This window comes from Mauremys reevesii, linkage group 8 (genome assembly GCF_016161935.1).
Source record: "Mauremys reevesii isolate NIE-2019 linkage group 8, ASM1616193v1, whole genome shotgun sequence".
NCBI lineage: Eukaryota > Metazoa > Chordata > Testudines > Geoemydidae > Mauremys > Mauremys reevesii.
In genome coordinates this window covers 80172734-80191124 of record NC_052630.1, presented here as the reverse complement: position 1 = coordinate 80191124, position 18391 = coordinate 80172734, and the positions used below count along the sequence as shown (strand labels likewise).

Genomic DNA, 18391 nt, shown 5'->3' with positions numbered 1-18391 from the left:
TGTCACATTGTATGGCATAATACAATAATCTGAATGCCTATGTGGCGATGAGTTTGAATTTCCCTGCATTTCTTCATAATGTACCTGAGGATTATTTATTAAAAAGGCAGAGTTTAATTGCAAATGCAGTCAGAGGCACAGAAAAATCAGTGTGCCTGCATTCTCAGCTATAACAGAATACTTTATTTGTACTTTGCTGATTTATGCAAGCCTGATGTATCAAACCATATCAAACATGAACACCAATATAGTTGTGATGTCATTTCTATTTCTGCTCAGTTCTTTGTTCCTATCCTTTAATCTAGTGTCCTTGACAGATGCTGTTGAGATGTAGTCAGTTGCAATTTTTCATTCATGGCATATTCCCCCCAAAAACAAAACTTGTCATAAAACTCACTAGAATTACCCCACGATGTAACATGGAAATAATTTTCTCTGAAGGCTAGTGTGAAGTTGCTCATTTGTTGCTTCAAAAATGCAAGGTTTGGAGTTACATTCCTTACAAACAATGTAGATACTTTTAAAGGGGAAATGTGATGTTCAGGTGGCAGGCAGAGGACATTTTACTGGGGAAATAAATTGCATAAATATACATATGGCTTTTCACATATTCTGGCAATAGGAAAATGTTGTCTCACATAAGGAAAACATATGGCTACGTTTCATGTGCCATATTTCATAGTTTGTTGTGTTCCCACATAATTAAGCTCTGCAGCGTGCTACACTTTACTTTCCCATCTCTTTCAAGTGTCACTACCTGTTTTTATTGCCATGAGAGTCTGAGAAGCCTGCGTGCTTGTCACAACTTTTTGAAGTCAATTGCTTTTTGTTCCCAGGTAATAAATTAACCCTCAGAAGTAGTAAACTGCCTGCATTAGAAGTGACTGAAGCATTCCCATTGACCAGGCTTACAATAGACAGCACACTAACTTAACAGTTTTCTAGCCTGAGTTTAAAAGAAGAACATTATTGTCAATTGAAAATAATCCACCAGTCCTTCATGGTTCCATGTTTTCTCTAAATCAGGTGTAGGCAATCTATGGCACATATGCCAAACGCAGCATGCGAGCTGATTTTCAGTGGCACTCACACTGCTAGGTCCTGGCCACTGATCCTGGGGGCTCTGTATTTTAAATTAATTTTAAATGAAGCTTCTTAAACATTTTAAAAACCTTATTTACTTTACTTATTTAATAGTTTAGTTATATATTATAGACTTATAGAAAGAGACCTTCTAAAAATGTTAAAATGTATTACTGGCATGTGAAACCATAAATTAGTATGAATAAATGAAGACTCGGCACAGCACTTCTGAAAGGTTGCTGACCCCTACTCTAAATGTTATCAGAAATAGTAGCCTCTGCCATCCTTTTTTCATACATCCAATACTTCCTAAAAATAGCACAGAGCCCTGAAGGATGGAGAAAGTAAGAGAGAACAATCCAACAGTCCTAGGTTCAATTTTTTACTGGGCAGGTTATGAGTCATTCCTGACTAGAAGTCATAGAATCGTAGGGTTAGATGGGATCACTGGCCAAAATATAGGATTAGTAGTGTCTAAACCAACCAAGGCAGATGGCTATCCAGACTCCTTTTAAAAACCTCCAGTGAAGGAGCTTCCACAACCTCCTGAGGCATCTGCTCCATCGTCCTACTGTTCTTACACTTAGGAAGCTTTTCCTGAGATTTAATCTAAATCTGCTATGCTGTACTTTGAAGCCATCGCCTCTTGTCCTGCCTGCTATGGCAAGAGAGAATAACTTTCCTCCGTCTTTTTTTATGGCAGCCTTTCAAGTATTTGAAGACTGCTATCATGTCCTCCTTTAATCTCTTTTCCAAACTAAACATACCCAGTTCCTTCATTCTTTGCTCATATGGCCTGCATTCCATCCTTTTGATGATCTTTGTTGCTCGCCTCTGGATCCTTTCCAGTTTCTTTACATCAGTGACCAAAATTGGACACAGTCCTCCTGTTGAGGCCTAACCAGTGTTAAGTAGAGTTGTACATGCCGCAGTTAATGAAACCTAAAATTGCATTTGCTTTTTTTGCAACAGCATCACATTGCTGACTCATGTTGAGGTTGTGATCCACCACAACTCCCAAATCCTTCTCAGCAGTGCTGCTGCCAAGCCAGTTATCCCCCATTCTGTGTTTGTGCATTTGGTTTTTCTTCCTTAAGTGTAGCACCTTACATTTGTCTTTGTTAAATTTCATTTTGTTGTCAGTAGCCCAGTTCTCCAATTTATCAAGATCTCTCTGAATTTTAGCTCTATCCTCTGAAGTATTGGCAACCCTGCCTAAACTAACTTTGTATCATCTGCAGATTTGATTAGTATGCTCTCTATTCCTACATCCCAGTCATTAACAAAGATGTTAAATAACAATGGACCCAGAACACATCCCTATGAAACCCCACTTAAGACCTCCCTCCAATCTAACATCATTCCGTTAATAGTTACTCTTTGTTTGCAGTTGTTTAACCAATTATGTATCCATTTAATGGTAGTTCTGTTGAGTCTGCATTTCTTGAGCTTACTTATCAGAATGTCATGTGGGACTGTGTCAAAAGCCTTGCTGAGGTCCAAATATATTATAGCCACCACATTCCTGCTATCAACCAAACCAGTTACCGTGTCAAAGAAGGAAATCAATCTGGTTTTGCATGATTTGTTCTTAATAAATCCATGCTACTTTTAGTGATTATCCCTTCCTCCTCCAGGTATTCGCAAATTGAATGTTTTATACATTGCTCTAATAGCTTCCCAGGTATCAAGGTCAGGCTGACTGGTCTATAGTTCCCTGGCTTTCCCTCCCTTTTTATAGATGGGCACTACATTAGCCCTTCTGCAGACTTCCAGGACCTGTCCTGTCATTCAGGAGTTTGCACATATTATTGGCAGTGGCGCCGAGATTTCTTCAGCTAATTCTTTCACTACTCTGAGGTAAATAGTATCAGGCCCTGCTGACTTGAATGACATAACCAAGTCATGCCCTCTACATGCAGAAATGGTTTCCACAAGGGAAAGGGAGTTCTTCCAGACTGATCTCTCCTTTTCCACAGCCTTCCACTCATCTGTCACCAAGACAACAACTTATGTTCATTGACTCTTTGGCCAGTTAACCTTGAATGTGACCTCACTTAACATTTGATTCTTCTCAACTCAACCTGATTTAGTCAGATGTTGTTTAACTGCAGCTCTTCAGCTGAATAACAAAGACATCCTTTGTGCTGAAACAGTTGGGCCTCTAGGTATCTGAGATTCCTTTTATCTAACACTCATTTCTTATGAAAACCCAGTTGTGTCCTATAATGTGAGTCACTTTACCATCAACTCCCCCAACCATCTGAAAACTCTCTTTATATGAATGTTTTTGATGTCCCCAAAACATTTTGGGGAAACACAGCAGCATTGCTGGTCACTGTCATATATTATCAACTGGACAAAGAGCAATGTCTCTGACACACTTAAGACCCAATTTTCCAGAGGTCCTGAATGACGGAAGCTCTGATTGACGTCTTCTGGAGTTGCAGATTTCATAGAAACCTCAGTAACAGCGGTCCTTGGGAGAAGTACTGACTCAGCAGATCTCCTGGCTAGCCCAGCCCTGACTACTATTTTAGTTTGTGCTATCTAGCTTCAGTCCTCCAATACAGCAGGGATTCTGAGTGGCTGGCACTGCAGTGCTCTCTGTTACTGACAGACTCACCAATGCTGGGGACCCACAACCTCCAGCAGGTAGATCAAGAACCACTATTGGCTAGATAATTCCTATTACAGGTAACCTCTCTACATAATTATCTTAGTTTATTGCTTCATTTGTATCAAACCTGGGCATTTGGAAAGTTTAAATATTTAGACTGAGACCATACTTGTACTTTCTCTATCTTATCATTAAAAACAATTATTTTAAGCTAAAATACAGCACAAGTAATCTCCACTGGTTTTAGTTATACTAAATGCTGTACACAGTACATTACATTCCATTGACCTCGTCATATCAAAACTGTACAGACCAGACGTAACCTTTGGCCTTGAAGCTGAAAACCAAATAATAATGGATTGCTCCATACTCAGCTTAATTCAGCCTCGCCAAGAATTTCTCTTCTATAGCCAAGGAAATTATTTTTTATGGTTAAAGCTAGTCCAGATCAGAGCTGGATTAAAGATGGCACATGCCCTTTATTTATAAGTAACTAAAAACAGTATGGACAGCTGTTCAGGCATTCTCAGCAGAGAATTCTGCCCTCAGCCACCAAAGTAATGTGTGTGTGTGTATATGCGTGTGTGTGTGTGTCTATGTGTGTGTCTGGCCTACACTCATGCCCATCTGTTAGGATGGCATTGTGCCAATTTACAAATTGGGCAGACCCTTATGTCAGAAAAAAGTCCCAATCAAGATGGGGTTTATATTAACAACTGCAAATTACATCTCTTCTTCAAGAAGCCCTTGCTCTGTAGCACTGGCATCACATGACTCTCTACATTTCTTTGCATCCACTAACACAAAACTGCCCAAAATAAATACTTCTCTGATCGAGAAAACCAGCCAAGCCACTGTTCAGCTACTGGGTTCTGGAAAAATGAACTTGTATCTGATAATTGCAAAAAGTGCCCAGGCTGAGTGTGTGTGCAAGAGAGAGAGAGATAATTCTAATTCTAAAACAATTAGGCTTCCAAGTGTTAATGCTGCCATGCGCTTAGAGCTCTGAAAGAACAGGATTTAAGCCTCAGGGTGGGTTGTGACTTACACTGGCCTGTAACAGCAACAAAGAGCAGAAAACACAGCCTGGAACTGTTATGGCACAGGGATATCCTGCCCATGCCCACTCTCCCCTGCTACATTAGCAGGAAAGAGGGAATATGGCATAAAAGTCCCATATACCAGTGAAGACTCCCCGTTGCTGTGTGGCGCTCCTCCCTCGATTGTTTAGACTGGGCTTACAGCCAAAGTCCACCCATGGTGAGACAGAAACCAGCTGCACTACCCCTCAGGATCTGGCCTATTTTCTCTTTAAAATCTTTTTCTAGTATTGCTTTGTTATGACTGCTCAGAGAATGCTTGAGTTGTGTTTATAAGCATGTCAAGTCTTCCAAACTGAAGATGAGATAGACTCTATACACAGTACTTACCTTCCAAGGGTTATTGTGGAATAGTGCTTTAATAGCATCTCTCTAATGACAGCAAAGCTTGCGTGGCACAACAGAAAGGCCATATTGCAAGCAGAGACGAAAACTTGCCAGTGTCAAACAGAAAATAGATATTCCTGCGGTAAACACAGTTCTTCTAAAAATAATTCATAAGACAACGATTTTGCAATTAGTCTTGTGTTGGTAGCTCTCAGGAATTCCTCTTGTCATACAAATCACATACCCCTTCTATTTCATTATTCATAAATAATTCATAAGACAACGATTTTGCAATTAGTCTTGTGTTGGTAGCTCTCAGGAATTCCTCTTGTCATACAAATCACATACCCCTTCTATTTCATTATTTTCTTACTACTAACCCATAAAAAAACAAAGTTGTGAAGCCAAGAAAATTACCAAATAGAAGTTTGCTAATTTTTAACAGCTTTAAGACAGAAGAAATCAGTACACTAGTTAACCATATAAATAAAGGTAGGCTCTAAGGAGCCATGATGCCAGGTGGGAAGGGGGATCCATCCAAAATGTTTCCTGCCACTGTGTGGAACGGGGATCCCACAGATGTACAGGGTTCAGAGGGACTGCAGCCTCTGAAATCTGCAACCTCCTAACCCTTCCCACCATGTAAACCTCACAGAGTCCAAACCCTCCCTTTAACCCATCTGGGCAGGTTTCTTCACAGGACAGGGTGATCTGGACCTGTTCTGCACTTTGTGTAATTATTTACTCTCATGCAAAGTGGGTATAAAATGCTTCAAATCAGATTCCTCCACTCACTTTATGCCCAGTTTGCACAGGTTTAACTGACTACACAAGGTACAATGCAGTGGTGAATCCAATGATTCACTGCATTTTACCTTTGCATCATCACCACAGACTCTATTACAAATGAATTCTAAATGAATTCATTGTCCATGCAACAAACTTTATGAAAACAAAAAGAACTACATATAATTACAGCCTTGCGTGATAGCTAAGCCTCTGTACAATCATCGCTTGTATACATATTTCTATTTCCTTCCTCAGTAAACTGGCTCAACTTCTCCTATTCATTTAATTCCATACTTCACTGTAGCAATTAAAGTATAGTAAGGATTGATGTGTTATGTCAATAAACAGTGGTATATGGAGTGGCATGTGGGTGAACAATGTCAATACTCTACACAAAAGAGTCTGCCCTAAAGATAGAAATGACATGACAGATACCAGCAGCATGTTTAAGTTCCTGTCAAATGCAGCCACAGACTGGATCTTGAAATTAAACTGTAGTCTCAGACAAAGCTCTTTACTTAGGGTGAAGGATGACTATAGATTTTCTGGCATACAGCCAGTTTATATGCAATGAGACAACTATTAAAAAAAACCCCACTGTTTGACACTGCCAACTTTTCAAAATCAAAATGAAAAGGATTCAGGGCATTCAAAAGGAGTTGAGCGCTACTAATTCCTCCCCAGCCAGAACTGGGGAAATTTGATTTTTTTTTTAAAGTACCAGTAAATTATCCAGGCTTTTTTTTTTTTTAAATAAATATTCTCATTCCTTTAAGATCTTTCAGGGTTTTTTCCCCTCTCTTTCCAATACATTAAACTCTGATTTTGGCCCCAATTCTGCACTTTGTTGCATGTGGGAAGACAGCTCCCTTCCCTGCAGCGATCCATTCCCTCAGCATGGCTGTGCATGGGTGCAGCAGTCTGATAGTGCACAATGAATTGCAGGACTAGGGGACCAGCCTTTGTCCCTTTACTTATGTTTACCATCATTGATTTCTCTTTCCCATCAAATCTCTTCACACCATTATCTTTCCACCCTCCTTTTCTAGCCCCAAATCCTTCATATTTGCTTCTTTTGGCATGGAGACCCGAGTGCAAGTCCTGTTCACTCTCTGCCTTTTCAAGTCAGTGGAAAGACTCCCCTTGACTTCAATAGGCCCTAATCAGGTGATAAGTTTGGGTGATGGTAAGAATAGGAACAAGTGTAAGTTGATAACTATTATTTGAAATGATACATGTTGAGCCTGATCCTCCTCTTGCTAACACCATTGCCAAGGAAGCAGTGTCCTGCTTCCCTTTTACAATTCAGACAGACTGAACTAAAAAAGTTATATGTAATAAAGCAGCAGCTGGTTCTTAGCTAGTTAAAATATGTTCCCTTTCATACCTTGCCCAATGCCATTTTCCCAATAAAGCATACACAATTCTTTGTCATTTTAACTTAGAAACAAGCAGTCATCATTATATATGGTTTTCAGTTGTGAAGCAGGAACAAGGAACTATAAACCATCTTGTGAAGGTAAAATAAAATATATAAGTATTTAATCTATTTAGCATTACAATGCAGCTATAACAGTGCCAAAATCCACACACTCCGTTTTCTTGAAATAGTTCTTTTTTATGATAGCTAGGAAAATGCCAAAAACTCATGCATGCTTTGGTGATTTGAGACCACATGTCAACCTTATCCCCTAGGCCAAGTATCTAAGGTTACTTGCCTAAGGACCCTAAACTATATACATGTCAATGGAAGCTGCTGGCACACACACAGGGACAGAACCTGACCTTCGGTTTAAAGCCATGAGTGACAATCTAGGAAGCTATAAATGTATTAAATTCCATTCTTGAAGCGCATGTGTAACTCTTCAATGTAGATAGGAGATACACATGTACCTTGAGGGGAGAATAAAACCCATTGTGATGTTACTGCCAGAAAATGATTACATTTGATCTAGTGTGTTCTAAGATTAAACCCAAGTGTCTTCAGTCTCAGTTAGTGTATATCAGCAGAGGTCAATTTACCTCAGTGGAGCTTCTCCAGTTTACACTTGGTGAGGATCTGGCTTACTTCTATTTAATTAAAATATTGTAATACTGTAATTTTACAGTAAAACTGCAGTTGTGTGGAGCTCTAGCCCCCTCTGCATAAAATAATGATACAGTATTAACAATAATAAATTGTGACCAACAAGAAAATGTAGCTTTCATAGCTAAGCCTAGAAAATACATTATTTTTTATTAATTACTTGATTTTTAAAAAGCAGCAAAGAGTCCTGTGGCACCTTATAGACTAACAGACGTATTGGAGCATGAGCTTTCGTGGGTGAATACCCACTTCGTCAGATGCATGTACTTCGTCGGATGCATATACATATACGTGCATCCGATGAAGTGGGTATTCACCCCTGAAAGCTTATGCTCCAATACGTCTGTTAGTCCATAAGGTGCCACAGGACTCTTTGCTGCTTTTACAGCTCCAGACTAACACGGCTACCTCTCAGATACTTCATTTTTTAAAACCATGAACTCAACTACAGAGCAGATAAACACTCAGAATCTTGGTATGACTCAACGAAAGGAAATATATATTATGAAATAAATCCTATGAGTAGCTGGCTACAGTTATTTCAAGTAACAGCGGTCTACACTTCTCTATTGCCCAGTTTGCATAAAACCGAGTTATAGAAATCACTACGTTTAATGGTTGTAATAAAATTAGATACTAACAAAAGGGCACATAGCAAACACAAAGCCACTTTGTTTTACAATGTCAAACATCACAAGCTTTATTTGATATATTTTCATGGCCTAGAGCAGTTTTTAACACCTGTCACTACAGGTCAGATTCCTGCCATAAGGAATCACACTAAAGCATCATGTTTTTTCCTAACATATCTATCAAATTGTTAAAACTAAATATGAATTGAAGGCATTTTGCAACTGCTCAAATCTGCCTGCTGGTATTTAAGTGGCCTTTGTAACCCAGGTTTGAAAGTTATTAACTGAGTTTATGGCTGAATATTTTTTCTTAAATTTGCAATATCAAATCTAGGTTCCACAGTTCTTATTCTATCATTTAACCAACAAACTCTGAAAGTTAGAGTGGTTAAATGCCATCAGACAGGTGAAATCTTGACAGCAAATAGAAGTATTTATGGAGAGTGACTTGGCCTATTTTTTTATTTTTATTTTTTCGACCAAAGCAAAAGGTTACCGCTGGGATTAAATGTCTAATCCTGCAAATGCCTCACTAGAATAATTCTGACTCACCCAAGTAGTTGGATTGACTTCAATCAAAATCCTTTGGAAAGCAAGGAATACTCACATGAGTAAAGGCCTCCAGGCCATCATTCCACATGCATCATTTTCTCCTGTGAAACTGGCTATTTTTCTTTTGATCTTGGTTTAAGTTTTATTGGTTACATTTCTTTAAAAACTGTTTATAGCTGTGCTCACCATTTGTAAACCAAATAAAATTAATCACTACTATTATTGGAAGCAGACTCTAAGACTTCCAAAAAGTTACACATCTGGAAGTTCAAATAATGGTTATGGCAGTGTGGTTAAGTTAGCTCACCTTTTGACCAGGCAGCCCTGGCAGCCCTGGATTCCCATGTGGCCCTGGAATACCCTATAAAAATGAGAAAGAGCGGGATTATTCAGAACTACACCAAACAATGTTCATTACTTTGCGGAAATATTGTACAGCAAATCATCCTCAAGGATCACTGTTCCATCTAAAATCATTGCCTAGGATTTTCAAAGGTGCCTAAGGGAATCAGTGTCGATTTCTCACTGAGATTAAATGGGAATTGAGCACCTAACATGCATCCAATGAAGTGGATATTCACCCACAAAAGCTCATGCTCCAATACATCTGTTAGTCTATAAGGTGCCACAAGACTCTTTGCTGCTCTAACACCCATAGACTCCTTTGACAGTCTCAGTCATTAACTTTTCACTGGGCTCCCAGGTAATTCAGGACATGCATATTAGAGCAAGCTCATTGTGACGATGACTTTTCAGCCATAGAATATCATACGATGTTTGGGATAAAAGGAAATCCTAAGCATCACATTACTGAGGTATCCCTATGTCAGTACATAAAGTTCATGCAGTAAGGAACTGGAACAATTAATTCTCCAGATCAGTGGCCCAAAACGCTGACATTTTTGAGAGACAAAGTTGACTTTTATATGATCAATGTCCATTAACTTCAATGAGAGTTCCATGCAAAGAACATCAGGAGTACATGGCTAAATTGACCCATCTGTGGTTGGAAAACAAACACTGCTGACAGTGATTGTCAACAACAGAACTGGTGAAACGTGGGATTTATAATACTTTCTGCAATGGGACAAAACATGTTTCCAGGCCATCCACACTAGAAGTTAAAAGGTTCAACACTGGGTATCTGATCCTGCAAGGTCCAGAGCACTTTCAACTCTCATTGAAGCCAGTCCTTGTAGAATTGGGCACTGGGCGAAATGGTCATCACAATGATTGTCAGCAGCTATTCATCTATGACGCATGGAAGAACCTGAAGGATAAAATCCTGTCCCCACTGGTGTCAATGGCAAAACTTTCATTGACTTCAAGGGGGGGCCAGAATTTCACCCAAAGAGTTTATCAAAGGTACCAGAAATAATAAGAATCTGTTTTAACTCTCTCAAAACATAAAATACAAATTCAATGAACTGTTAAGACAGCCAAAATAACATTTACTTTTCCCTCACGACTCAGCGTTTACCAATTATACTGCACATTAACACTGAGAGCCTCACAGTTTAATGCTTCCTCCAGCGAATAACCATGTTGACATAACTAAATGGAAATGCTGATCCCAGCCCCCTTTGAGAGATTAATGTGCACACAGGCAGCTTTCAGGTCTCTCTCAGGGATTTACAAGAAAGAGGAAACCTGCTACTGAAGATGCCAATATAATTAGTGGGGAAATGGCTCAGAAAGTTTTTAGAGCTTTGTTTGTTTGTTTTGCTAGGGTCGAGGAAATGCCACAACAACATGGGAGAGCACAGTGGTATTTCTGCTCAATAAAAGTTGCCCTAGGAATTCCACCTCACTGACAATTAACATACATCTCAGATAAAACAGTATAAAACAAGTCATTCTGGAGATATGGGTGAACAACAAAAATAACTTGTTTCAAATCCTGAAAACTCACTTATTTTCTTGATGTGCCCTATCTCAGACTCAGTTTGGCTGATACACTCCACATTTTATTTTTTAAGTCTCCTCTGTGCAGAGGTCCCACGTGAGGAATTTTTCTAATAAAGTTAAAAGTGGTTAAAAATCAAGCTCCTGAGGGAAATGTATCACTCTTAACTAAGGTGTCACTACTGAGACCGTCGGACCAAGGAGGCACGATTAAGGGCTGAGGGAGAAAAGCACGGGAATCCTGGGGAAGACCAGGGCCTGAGGCAGGAGGATCCTCATGCATCTGGGAGTAGTGGGAAGGAGTCACTGACACAACAATCACTGAGCAGCAAGTGGAGCAGCACACAGCTGATTGCTGATGGCTGAGTGCTGCCACTGCAAGAAGAGAGTTCCTTAGATCCCAGGTGCCTCTATTCAACAGCTCAATATGGCACATCTCAGTATGACTAAAGATAACTCAAGAGACAGAAGAAAGTCCTGGGTGAAGGTCACGTGACAGGCTCCATGTCTGTTCAGGAGGGGTGATGAAGGGCTTTCTTTGACTGGGAGTCCAAAGTTTTCAATAGGTCTAGGCTCAGATAATCCACCTGACTATCACACCACATCTGTGTATAATGTATATACTACACATAGAATTTTCTAATAAAAACCTCTATTTTGGGGAGTCCATGTTGTATCTTGCCCATAAAAGCCTCACATCAGCCTCAAGCTTAGCACACAAAAGTAAGGCCTGGGACCTATTTTTCAATGTAAAAAAACACCAACCGACACTTGCTGGTATTCTGATATTTATGGGCACTGTAAGAGCTAAAGCGCAACAATGACTTTTCAAAAATGAAGTTTTCCTGGCCCTTAGCCCATCACCTGGACTAGTCTTTGCAGCAACACTTAAGTACACTTTTAAAATTCTATTTAAATCATAGTTACTAATAAATCAAACTGGCCCTTCTCAACCTAGGCTGTATCCGGACGCTAGCCACCCCTCTCTAATCTAAGCTCCCCCACTTCCCATTATGCTTTTTTGCATGATCAACTCCACATTCAATTCACAAATTTCACACTGTGGAGCTTTGTGCCCTAGAATGCACTGCATCCATCAGAGGTTAAGGAATAGGCATCTGAAAGAGACAGCTACACGAGATATAAAGGATCCTGACTCCTACCTCCCACCTCTACCTTTATAATGGTATCAGAGGGAATCAAGCACGTCTGGTATGCTTTCTGACTGGCCATGTGACAGGACTGTTTTACATTTTTAACATGTGGTTTATTTGGGCTCTCTCTTTTTAAGGAATCAAGAATGAGGGTATCCTCAATGAACTGCCCTAGCATACAACATTTTACCCTCTCTTCTTCCTCTTTTTCTCTCTCCAGTAAATGTCCAGATAGAATCATAGAACTGGAAGGGACCTCAAGAGGTCATCTAGTCCAGTCCCCTACACTTATGGCAGGACTAAGTATTATCTAGACCATCCCTGACAGGTGTTTGTCTAACCTGCTCTTAAAAATCTCCAATGATGGAGATTCCAGAACCTCTCTAGGCAATTTATTCCAGTGCTTAACCACCCTGATAGGAAGTTTTTCCTAATGTCCAACCTAAACCGCCTTTGCAGCAATTTAAGCCCATTGCTTCCTGTCCTGTCATCAGAGGTTAAGAAAAACAATTCTTCTCCCTCCTTGTTGTAACAAACTTTTATGTACTTGAAAACCGTTATCATGTCCCCTCCTCGTCTTCTCTTCTCCAGACTAAACAAACCCATTTTTAGTTTTTTGTTCCTCCCCAGAACTAGGAAAACTTCTTGTGGGGAAGTGAAGGGACAGAGCAGGCTGGGGAAGGACAAAGATGGGCAAGTGGTGATGATTCATGAATGGTATTTAAATACTTCCTTCCACCCCCCAAATTACTGCAATGTTCTGTTCTAATTTTTACCCAGGCAAGAGAGGAAATTATCCTTTTTTTTCTGTATTTAGAGACCAGCTGTATAACTTGCTCATGCAGTATGGTTGCAGCTCACCTAAACTTGGGAGGAGAGACTAGTGCCTTCTAATGAAAGGAAAAAGCTTTAGCTCGTTTCCCCCTTTTTGAGTCTATGGAGAAAGAAATGTCTATACCTGATGGGAAAAGAGCAGTGTCTTTACCTCTTGGCTGCTTGATCACTATGACAATCTGGCATTGCCTGACAGGAATTACTATTAGGCACCAGTAAGTGACTAATTTAGGCTCCAGTCCTGGAAACTTGAACATGAACAAATCTATGCACCAGAGTAGCCCTACTGAAGCCAACAGACAACAGGTGAGAAGTTGCTGCACGGGACTGGGGCCTTCAGAGGGTGCAGCATTAACCTGGAACAGAGGCAGTATATATAAAAACCGGCAGCAGCAGCTGCTGCTGTTGTGTCATATCATCATAAGTAACAGCTCCAGCATAAAAGGATAACTTGAGGGAAGACCCCAGGAGTGAACCCAGGAAGTGAAGTTAGACAGGGTCTGGATTTGGGGAAGATACAGTCTGACTTGTTTTGTTTTCTTGGTGTCAATGAACATTTTTGGTTCATGCCCTTGATCACCACTTGCTTTAAATCCTTTCTTCAAAAACCTAATTCAATCAGCTGGTGATATCCCCTTTCCCAGCCATCCATTTCAAATGTGAGACAGCATTAAGGAGCATAAAGCTGTGCAATATACAAATTTTGTTTTCAACATGCTACCAAACAATGGCGTACTCAAATGTTTGTTCACAAGCACTAGCACAAGTAAACCCCGCCTCCCTAAGATACCTCCTTCACATCAGCTGATCCATCATACCATCTGCCAAATACTTCTACCCATCCTAGCAATCTTACGTCCCATCTCTTAACCCTGCCAGACACCACACTCCATTCCTAAACCCATGACTATCCACTCCCCTCCAGCCTGCCCAGCCTTCTATATCATCCAGCCCACAAATCCTTAACTACCCTCTCCAGTTGCCCAAAATCCCAGATTTCCCTCACTAAGAAATTCTTGATTCTTCCCCAGCCATTTCCAGAAGGCTTCAGCATTTTATAGTCTATATGTGTGTGCACACACACGCACACACACACAATATATATCAAGATGTATTAGCTATGGTGGTAAAATGTACTTGAAGAAGCTACAGACACAGAAATTATGCTTTTATTGAGCTGCTGTAAACCAAGAAACTAAAGCAGGATCCTTAGAGCAATTTTCTTTTTAGCCAGCAGTGGATAATTCCACTTTCATTCTTTTCCAGTCTGTAGCTGTGGAATGCACTATTCTGGGAAGCCCACTCCCCTTCATTCCAAAAAGCAAATGAACCTGACCTTCTCAGCTACAGATGGCAACACTGAAAAACTAACTAACTAACTAACTAACTAAATAAAAATGCTACAAGTAGCAGCATAACAGTTATATTGCAAACTCAATAGCAGTTTTTGGACACATTTACTCAGAATACCTCCTCTAGGTATTTATTGTAAAATACACGTTATTTTATCTGTCTTGTCTTAGTTTGTTTTAGCCCATCATATGCTGAGATTAAAGAGCAACAGCTTCCTTGCTGACTAGTATATGAACACACTCTACAATCAAATGATGATACAAAGTTTGGTTTTACTGTCAATGTCCAGGATACATCTATAGAAAAATATAGCCCTTATACTCACCCTTGGACCTCTCTTCCCTGACAGACCAGGTAAACCCGGAGGACCGGGGGGACCCTGCAGGGACAAAAACCAAACAGTTAAGGTAAGAGCAGACCAGTCATTGTGCTGTAGGTCATAATCTGACTAGCCCTCCTACAGCCACCCAGCTGATTTTCTGATTACAAAACCTTCTCATTTTGAAAGCAAAGCTCAGAACTAAAAATACAATGTGCTTTTCCCCAATCTGGCTCCCAATTGGAGACATGGTTAAAATTATGTTACACATAAGGCTTGTAAGTCTCAGTTTAGTGCATAACTTAAATACGTTTATTTTTATTAGAGGAAGAAGAATCCATTTCAAAGTCTAAAAACAAGGGAACGCAATGTATTTCAAAAAAAGAGAAAACAGTTAATTTACTAAATTAAAAACAAGGCATACTAATTCAAACGTTTACATCCCAAACAGTGTATGTATCATTTGAGGCAATTCAGACAGTTAATCATTATAAGAAACTAAGTAATAATAATAACCCATAGAAAAGAAAGACGAAGAAATAGAAACACCACAGACATGGTTGAAGACTTGTTTGACTTCCTAATTATGAACTTCTCATAGGAATCATTGGTAGCACATTATTTGATTCTTTACATTCATATTTTTTAACTAATATAACTCCTTTCAAAGAGAAAGCATTTTGATTTTTACCAAATAAATTCATATACTGTTTTATGATCTGATGTAACCTTTGCAAATAGATTTGATCATAAATAATTGTAACAATATTAGGCACAGTACCATGTTTGAGCTAGGTAATAGCTTTGTCCCTAAAAAAGATCCCTTTCCTTTTACATTGGACTTGTTAACTTCTGAGAGCAAAAGCAGTGTTTCATCTGAGCTCAAATTATGGTGAGAACTCTAGGACAAATTCTGCACTGGCTTGTGCTGCACTGCAAGCCATCACTTCTACTTCAGTGAGGTTGCATGGTAATGGGGTGGAATTCAGGCCTCCTCCTTTAAGAGCAAATCAAATTCCCATCTCCATGCAGGTGAAGAGGGCCATGGCTGTAGCAGAATCAATACCCTTTCACAGCAGAGGCAGGTGAGTAGCAAGATGTTAGGACTTCATACGGGCAGTCCCCCTATGTGTGTGTGTCAGTTTTTCACTGGTGGGGTCACTGCCTTTGCTTCCCAGTATGCAGGGTGAGAAATTGGGGGGTGGGGGTGAATCCAGAGGCTACTGCAAGCCCTAACTCTGCACTACGAGTCATGGAATGACCTGAGGGAAGGATTCCATTACCACTCCCTAAACCAAAACCCCAAATCACCCCAAGATCTCCTGCATACAACTCAATTACTCAGCTTGTGCACTGAGTAAAATACATTAAATAGCTCTGACTCTACTGCTTGATGCTGTTCAAAATTATTTAAAATCAGGGGGAGAGATGAAGGATAGCACCAGGATTACTACTGTGGCTGAGATGGCAATAAACAACCTGTTTAGGAAATGTAAAGATGGTTTGTGCACAGCACTATCCACATAACTTCCCATTGGTTTTTATGAGCCCCTGGTGCATAATTTTATTATGATTAAAATTCAGAATAAAAATGTTAAATCTTAGGAAAAATGAATCATAGAATCATAGAATATCAGGGTTGGAAGGGACCTCAGGAGGTCATCTAGTCCAACCCCCTGCTCAAAGCAGGACCAATCCCCAGGTTTTTACCCCAGTACCCTAAATGGCCCTTTGAAATAGAAGGATAACCTCACTGGCAGAGAAGCCAACACCGACTAGGGACATCAGTTGATGACAGACCAATTGTCTTTACTGGAGTAGAATGCAGATAGTGGCTTCAGGGAGACCTCAAAAGGCTTTCTGGGAATACAGGGTAATAGTAGGACAAGAGGTCAAGCCCCCGTACAGTGCTAATTGTACAGGTAGTAGGTTTCCAGCAAATTCAACCCCCATGAAATGAAGAGAGTAGACCAAGAAGGCCATTTAAGTAGCAACCACTGCACTGTGACACAGTAGAAAGAAACCTGTGTGCAGTCAGGATTACAATTATAGCAACACTCATACACCTTAGCATTGTACAGGTAGAGGTTGGCATGGTGGAGGTCAACAGGGTGTTTAACCTTGCCTAAAGCAAGTCTAGTGTTAATGCAGTTGCCTGTGGACTGTTAGGTGTGAACATATGGTGCATTACAGGCATGCTACAGGGACTAACCCATGACCCACTGGTGACTGTATGTTACAGGTTCCCTTCTGTGCCTGATCTGAGGAGGATGTGAGTCTGTTACACTGGCTGCTATAGGCCCTTGGCTCTATAGCTCATGCTGTAGCAGCTCATATTTTTAGCTCTTTAAGTCCCCAGTTCACTCCCCGATGAGTCAGCCAAAATGGCAGCCTTCACACAAGCACTGGTTAGCATGCCAAATTGCTCTAGCATAGACAAGGCATTTGAGTGCATTTCACTTCCAAGAATAAAAAAAGAGCAGACAGACACACAGAGCTTGACCTGGCATTCTTGTTGAGGGAGAGTTCCAAAAATATAACTAAAAAAAGCCTGGAGTTTTTGCATCTTGTTACATCTGGAGGAACTGTTTCCTATTTTTTCCTTTTTGAATCACTGAAGTTAGGCAATGCACCATGCACAGAAAGTTATCCTGGGGCTACACAAGGGAAAGAGTCAACTACATTTCTTCATAAAAGGTGGACAAGTAAAATATTTTGAAGTTATGGTTCATTGCTTTTTTAATTGTAATGTGAAGCTCTTCCTACACCCTATTTCAGATACTGATTATATTTGCTTTAAAATAAAGTGTTTTGATAGCTGGGATCCCTATTTTCCCCTTATGAAAATACTAATGCCTATTTACATCTCTTCGTGATCCTTGTTCCAGATTTGTTTGGTGTGGTTGGATGTGTATTTGGGCCTGTTTGGCTTCTAATTTTTTAAGATTTCTTTTTCATTTTATTTTGTCTTTTGTATAGCACCTATGTGCTATGCACTAGGCAATTTATGAATTAATGAAATAATGAGTAATTGCTTTTATTGGTCTAAGGACAATGAATGGTATAATGCTATAAAAATAATTAATTTTTCTTCATAGGGCATAAAGATCAGGTCTATGAATGCCACCATTATGACAAAACCAATTGCCAACAATCCCTAGAACCTTGCATTAAGGTAGCCAGAATCTTTATAAAGATGTGTGAACATAAACCTCCCCACTAAGGTTCCTACCTCAGAACTGCTCAGCTCACCCCACGTCAACCTTCTTTCTAAATATTTACTACCACCTACCTTACATCCAGGTGGGATAATGAGCCACCTGCTACTTGAGTCAGCAGAAGCCACTTAAACCTTTCTCAACATAATCACTTGCTACTAGGGTAGTGTGTTTCAGGCAAACATTGCTAGCCTATTACACCAACAGTTTAGACAGTTGGTTAAGTTATCAACAGAAACACTCCTTAATTGATTTAATTGAACTGCTGCTACTTCAAATTGACAGTGGAGCAGTATTAGGAAACTGATGCCTCTGTTCAGCTAAAGCAACAACGTAACTGATTGTATATTTGGTGGAGACCATTGGAGAGTTTGCTGATAATTTTTTCAATTATTTGCAAGAAGTTACACCACTGCACA

The 18391-nt window shown here is 39.9% G+C and overlaps 1 protein-coding gene across 1 annotated transcript in view; it reads right to left on the bottom strand.

Annotated features, from left to right (window-relative positions):
* COL24A1 (collagen type XXIV alpha 1 chain) overlaps positions 1-18391 on the bottom strand; it is a 246219-nt gene that overhangs the window by 191554 nt on the left and 36274 nt on the right. The window contains exons 4-5 of the mRNA XM_039484094.1: positions 14761-14814; positions 9497-9550 (exon numbers count right to left, since the gene is read on the bottom strand). Coding sequence (XP_039340028.1) covers positions 9497-9550; positions 14761-14814 — 108 coding nt within the window. The remainder of the gene's footprint in view (positions 1-9496; positions 9551-14760; positions 14815-18391) is intronic.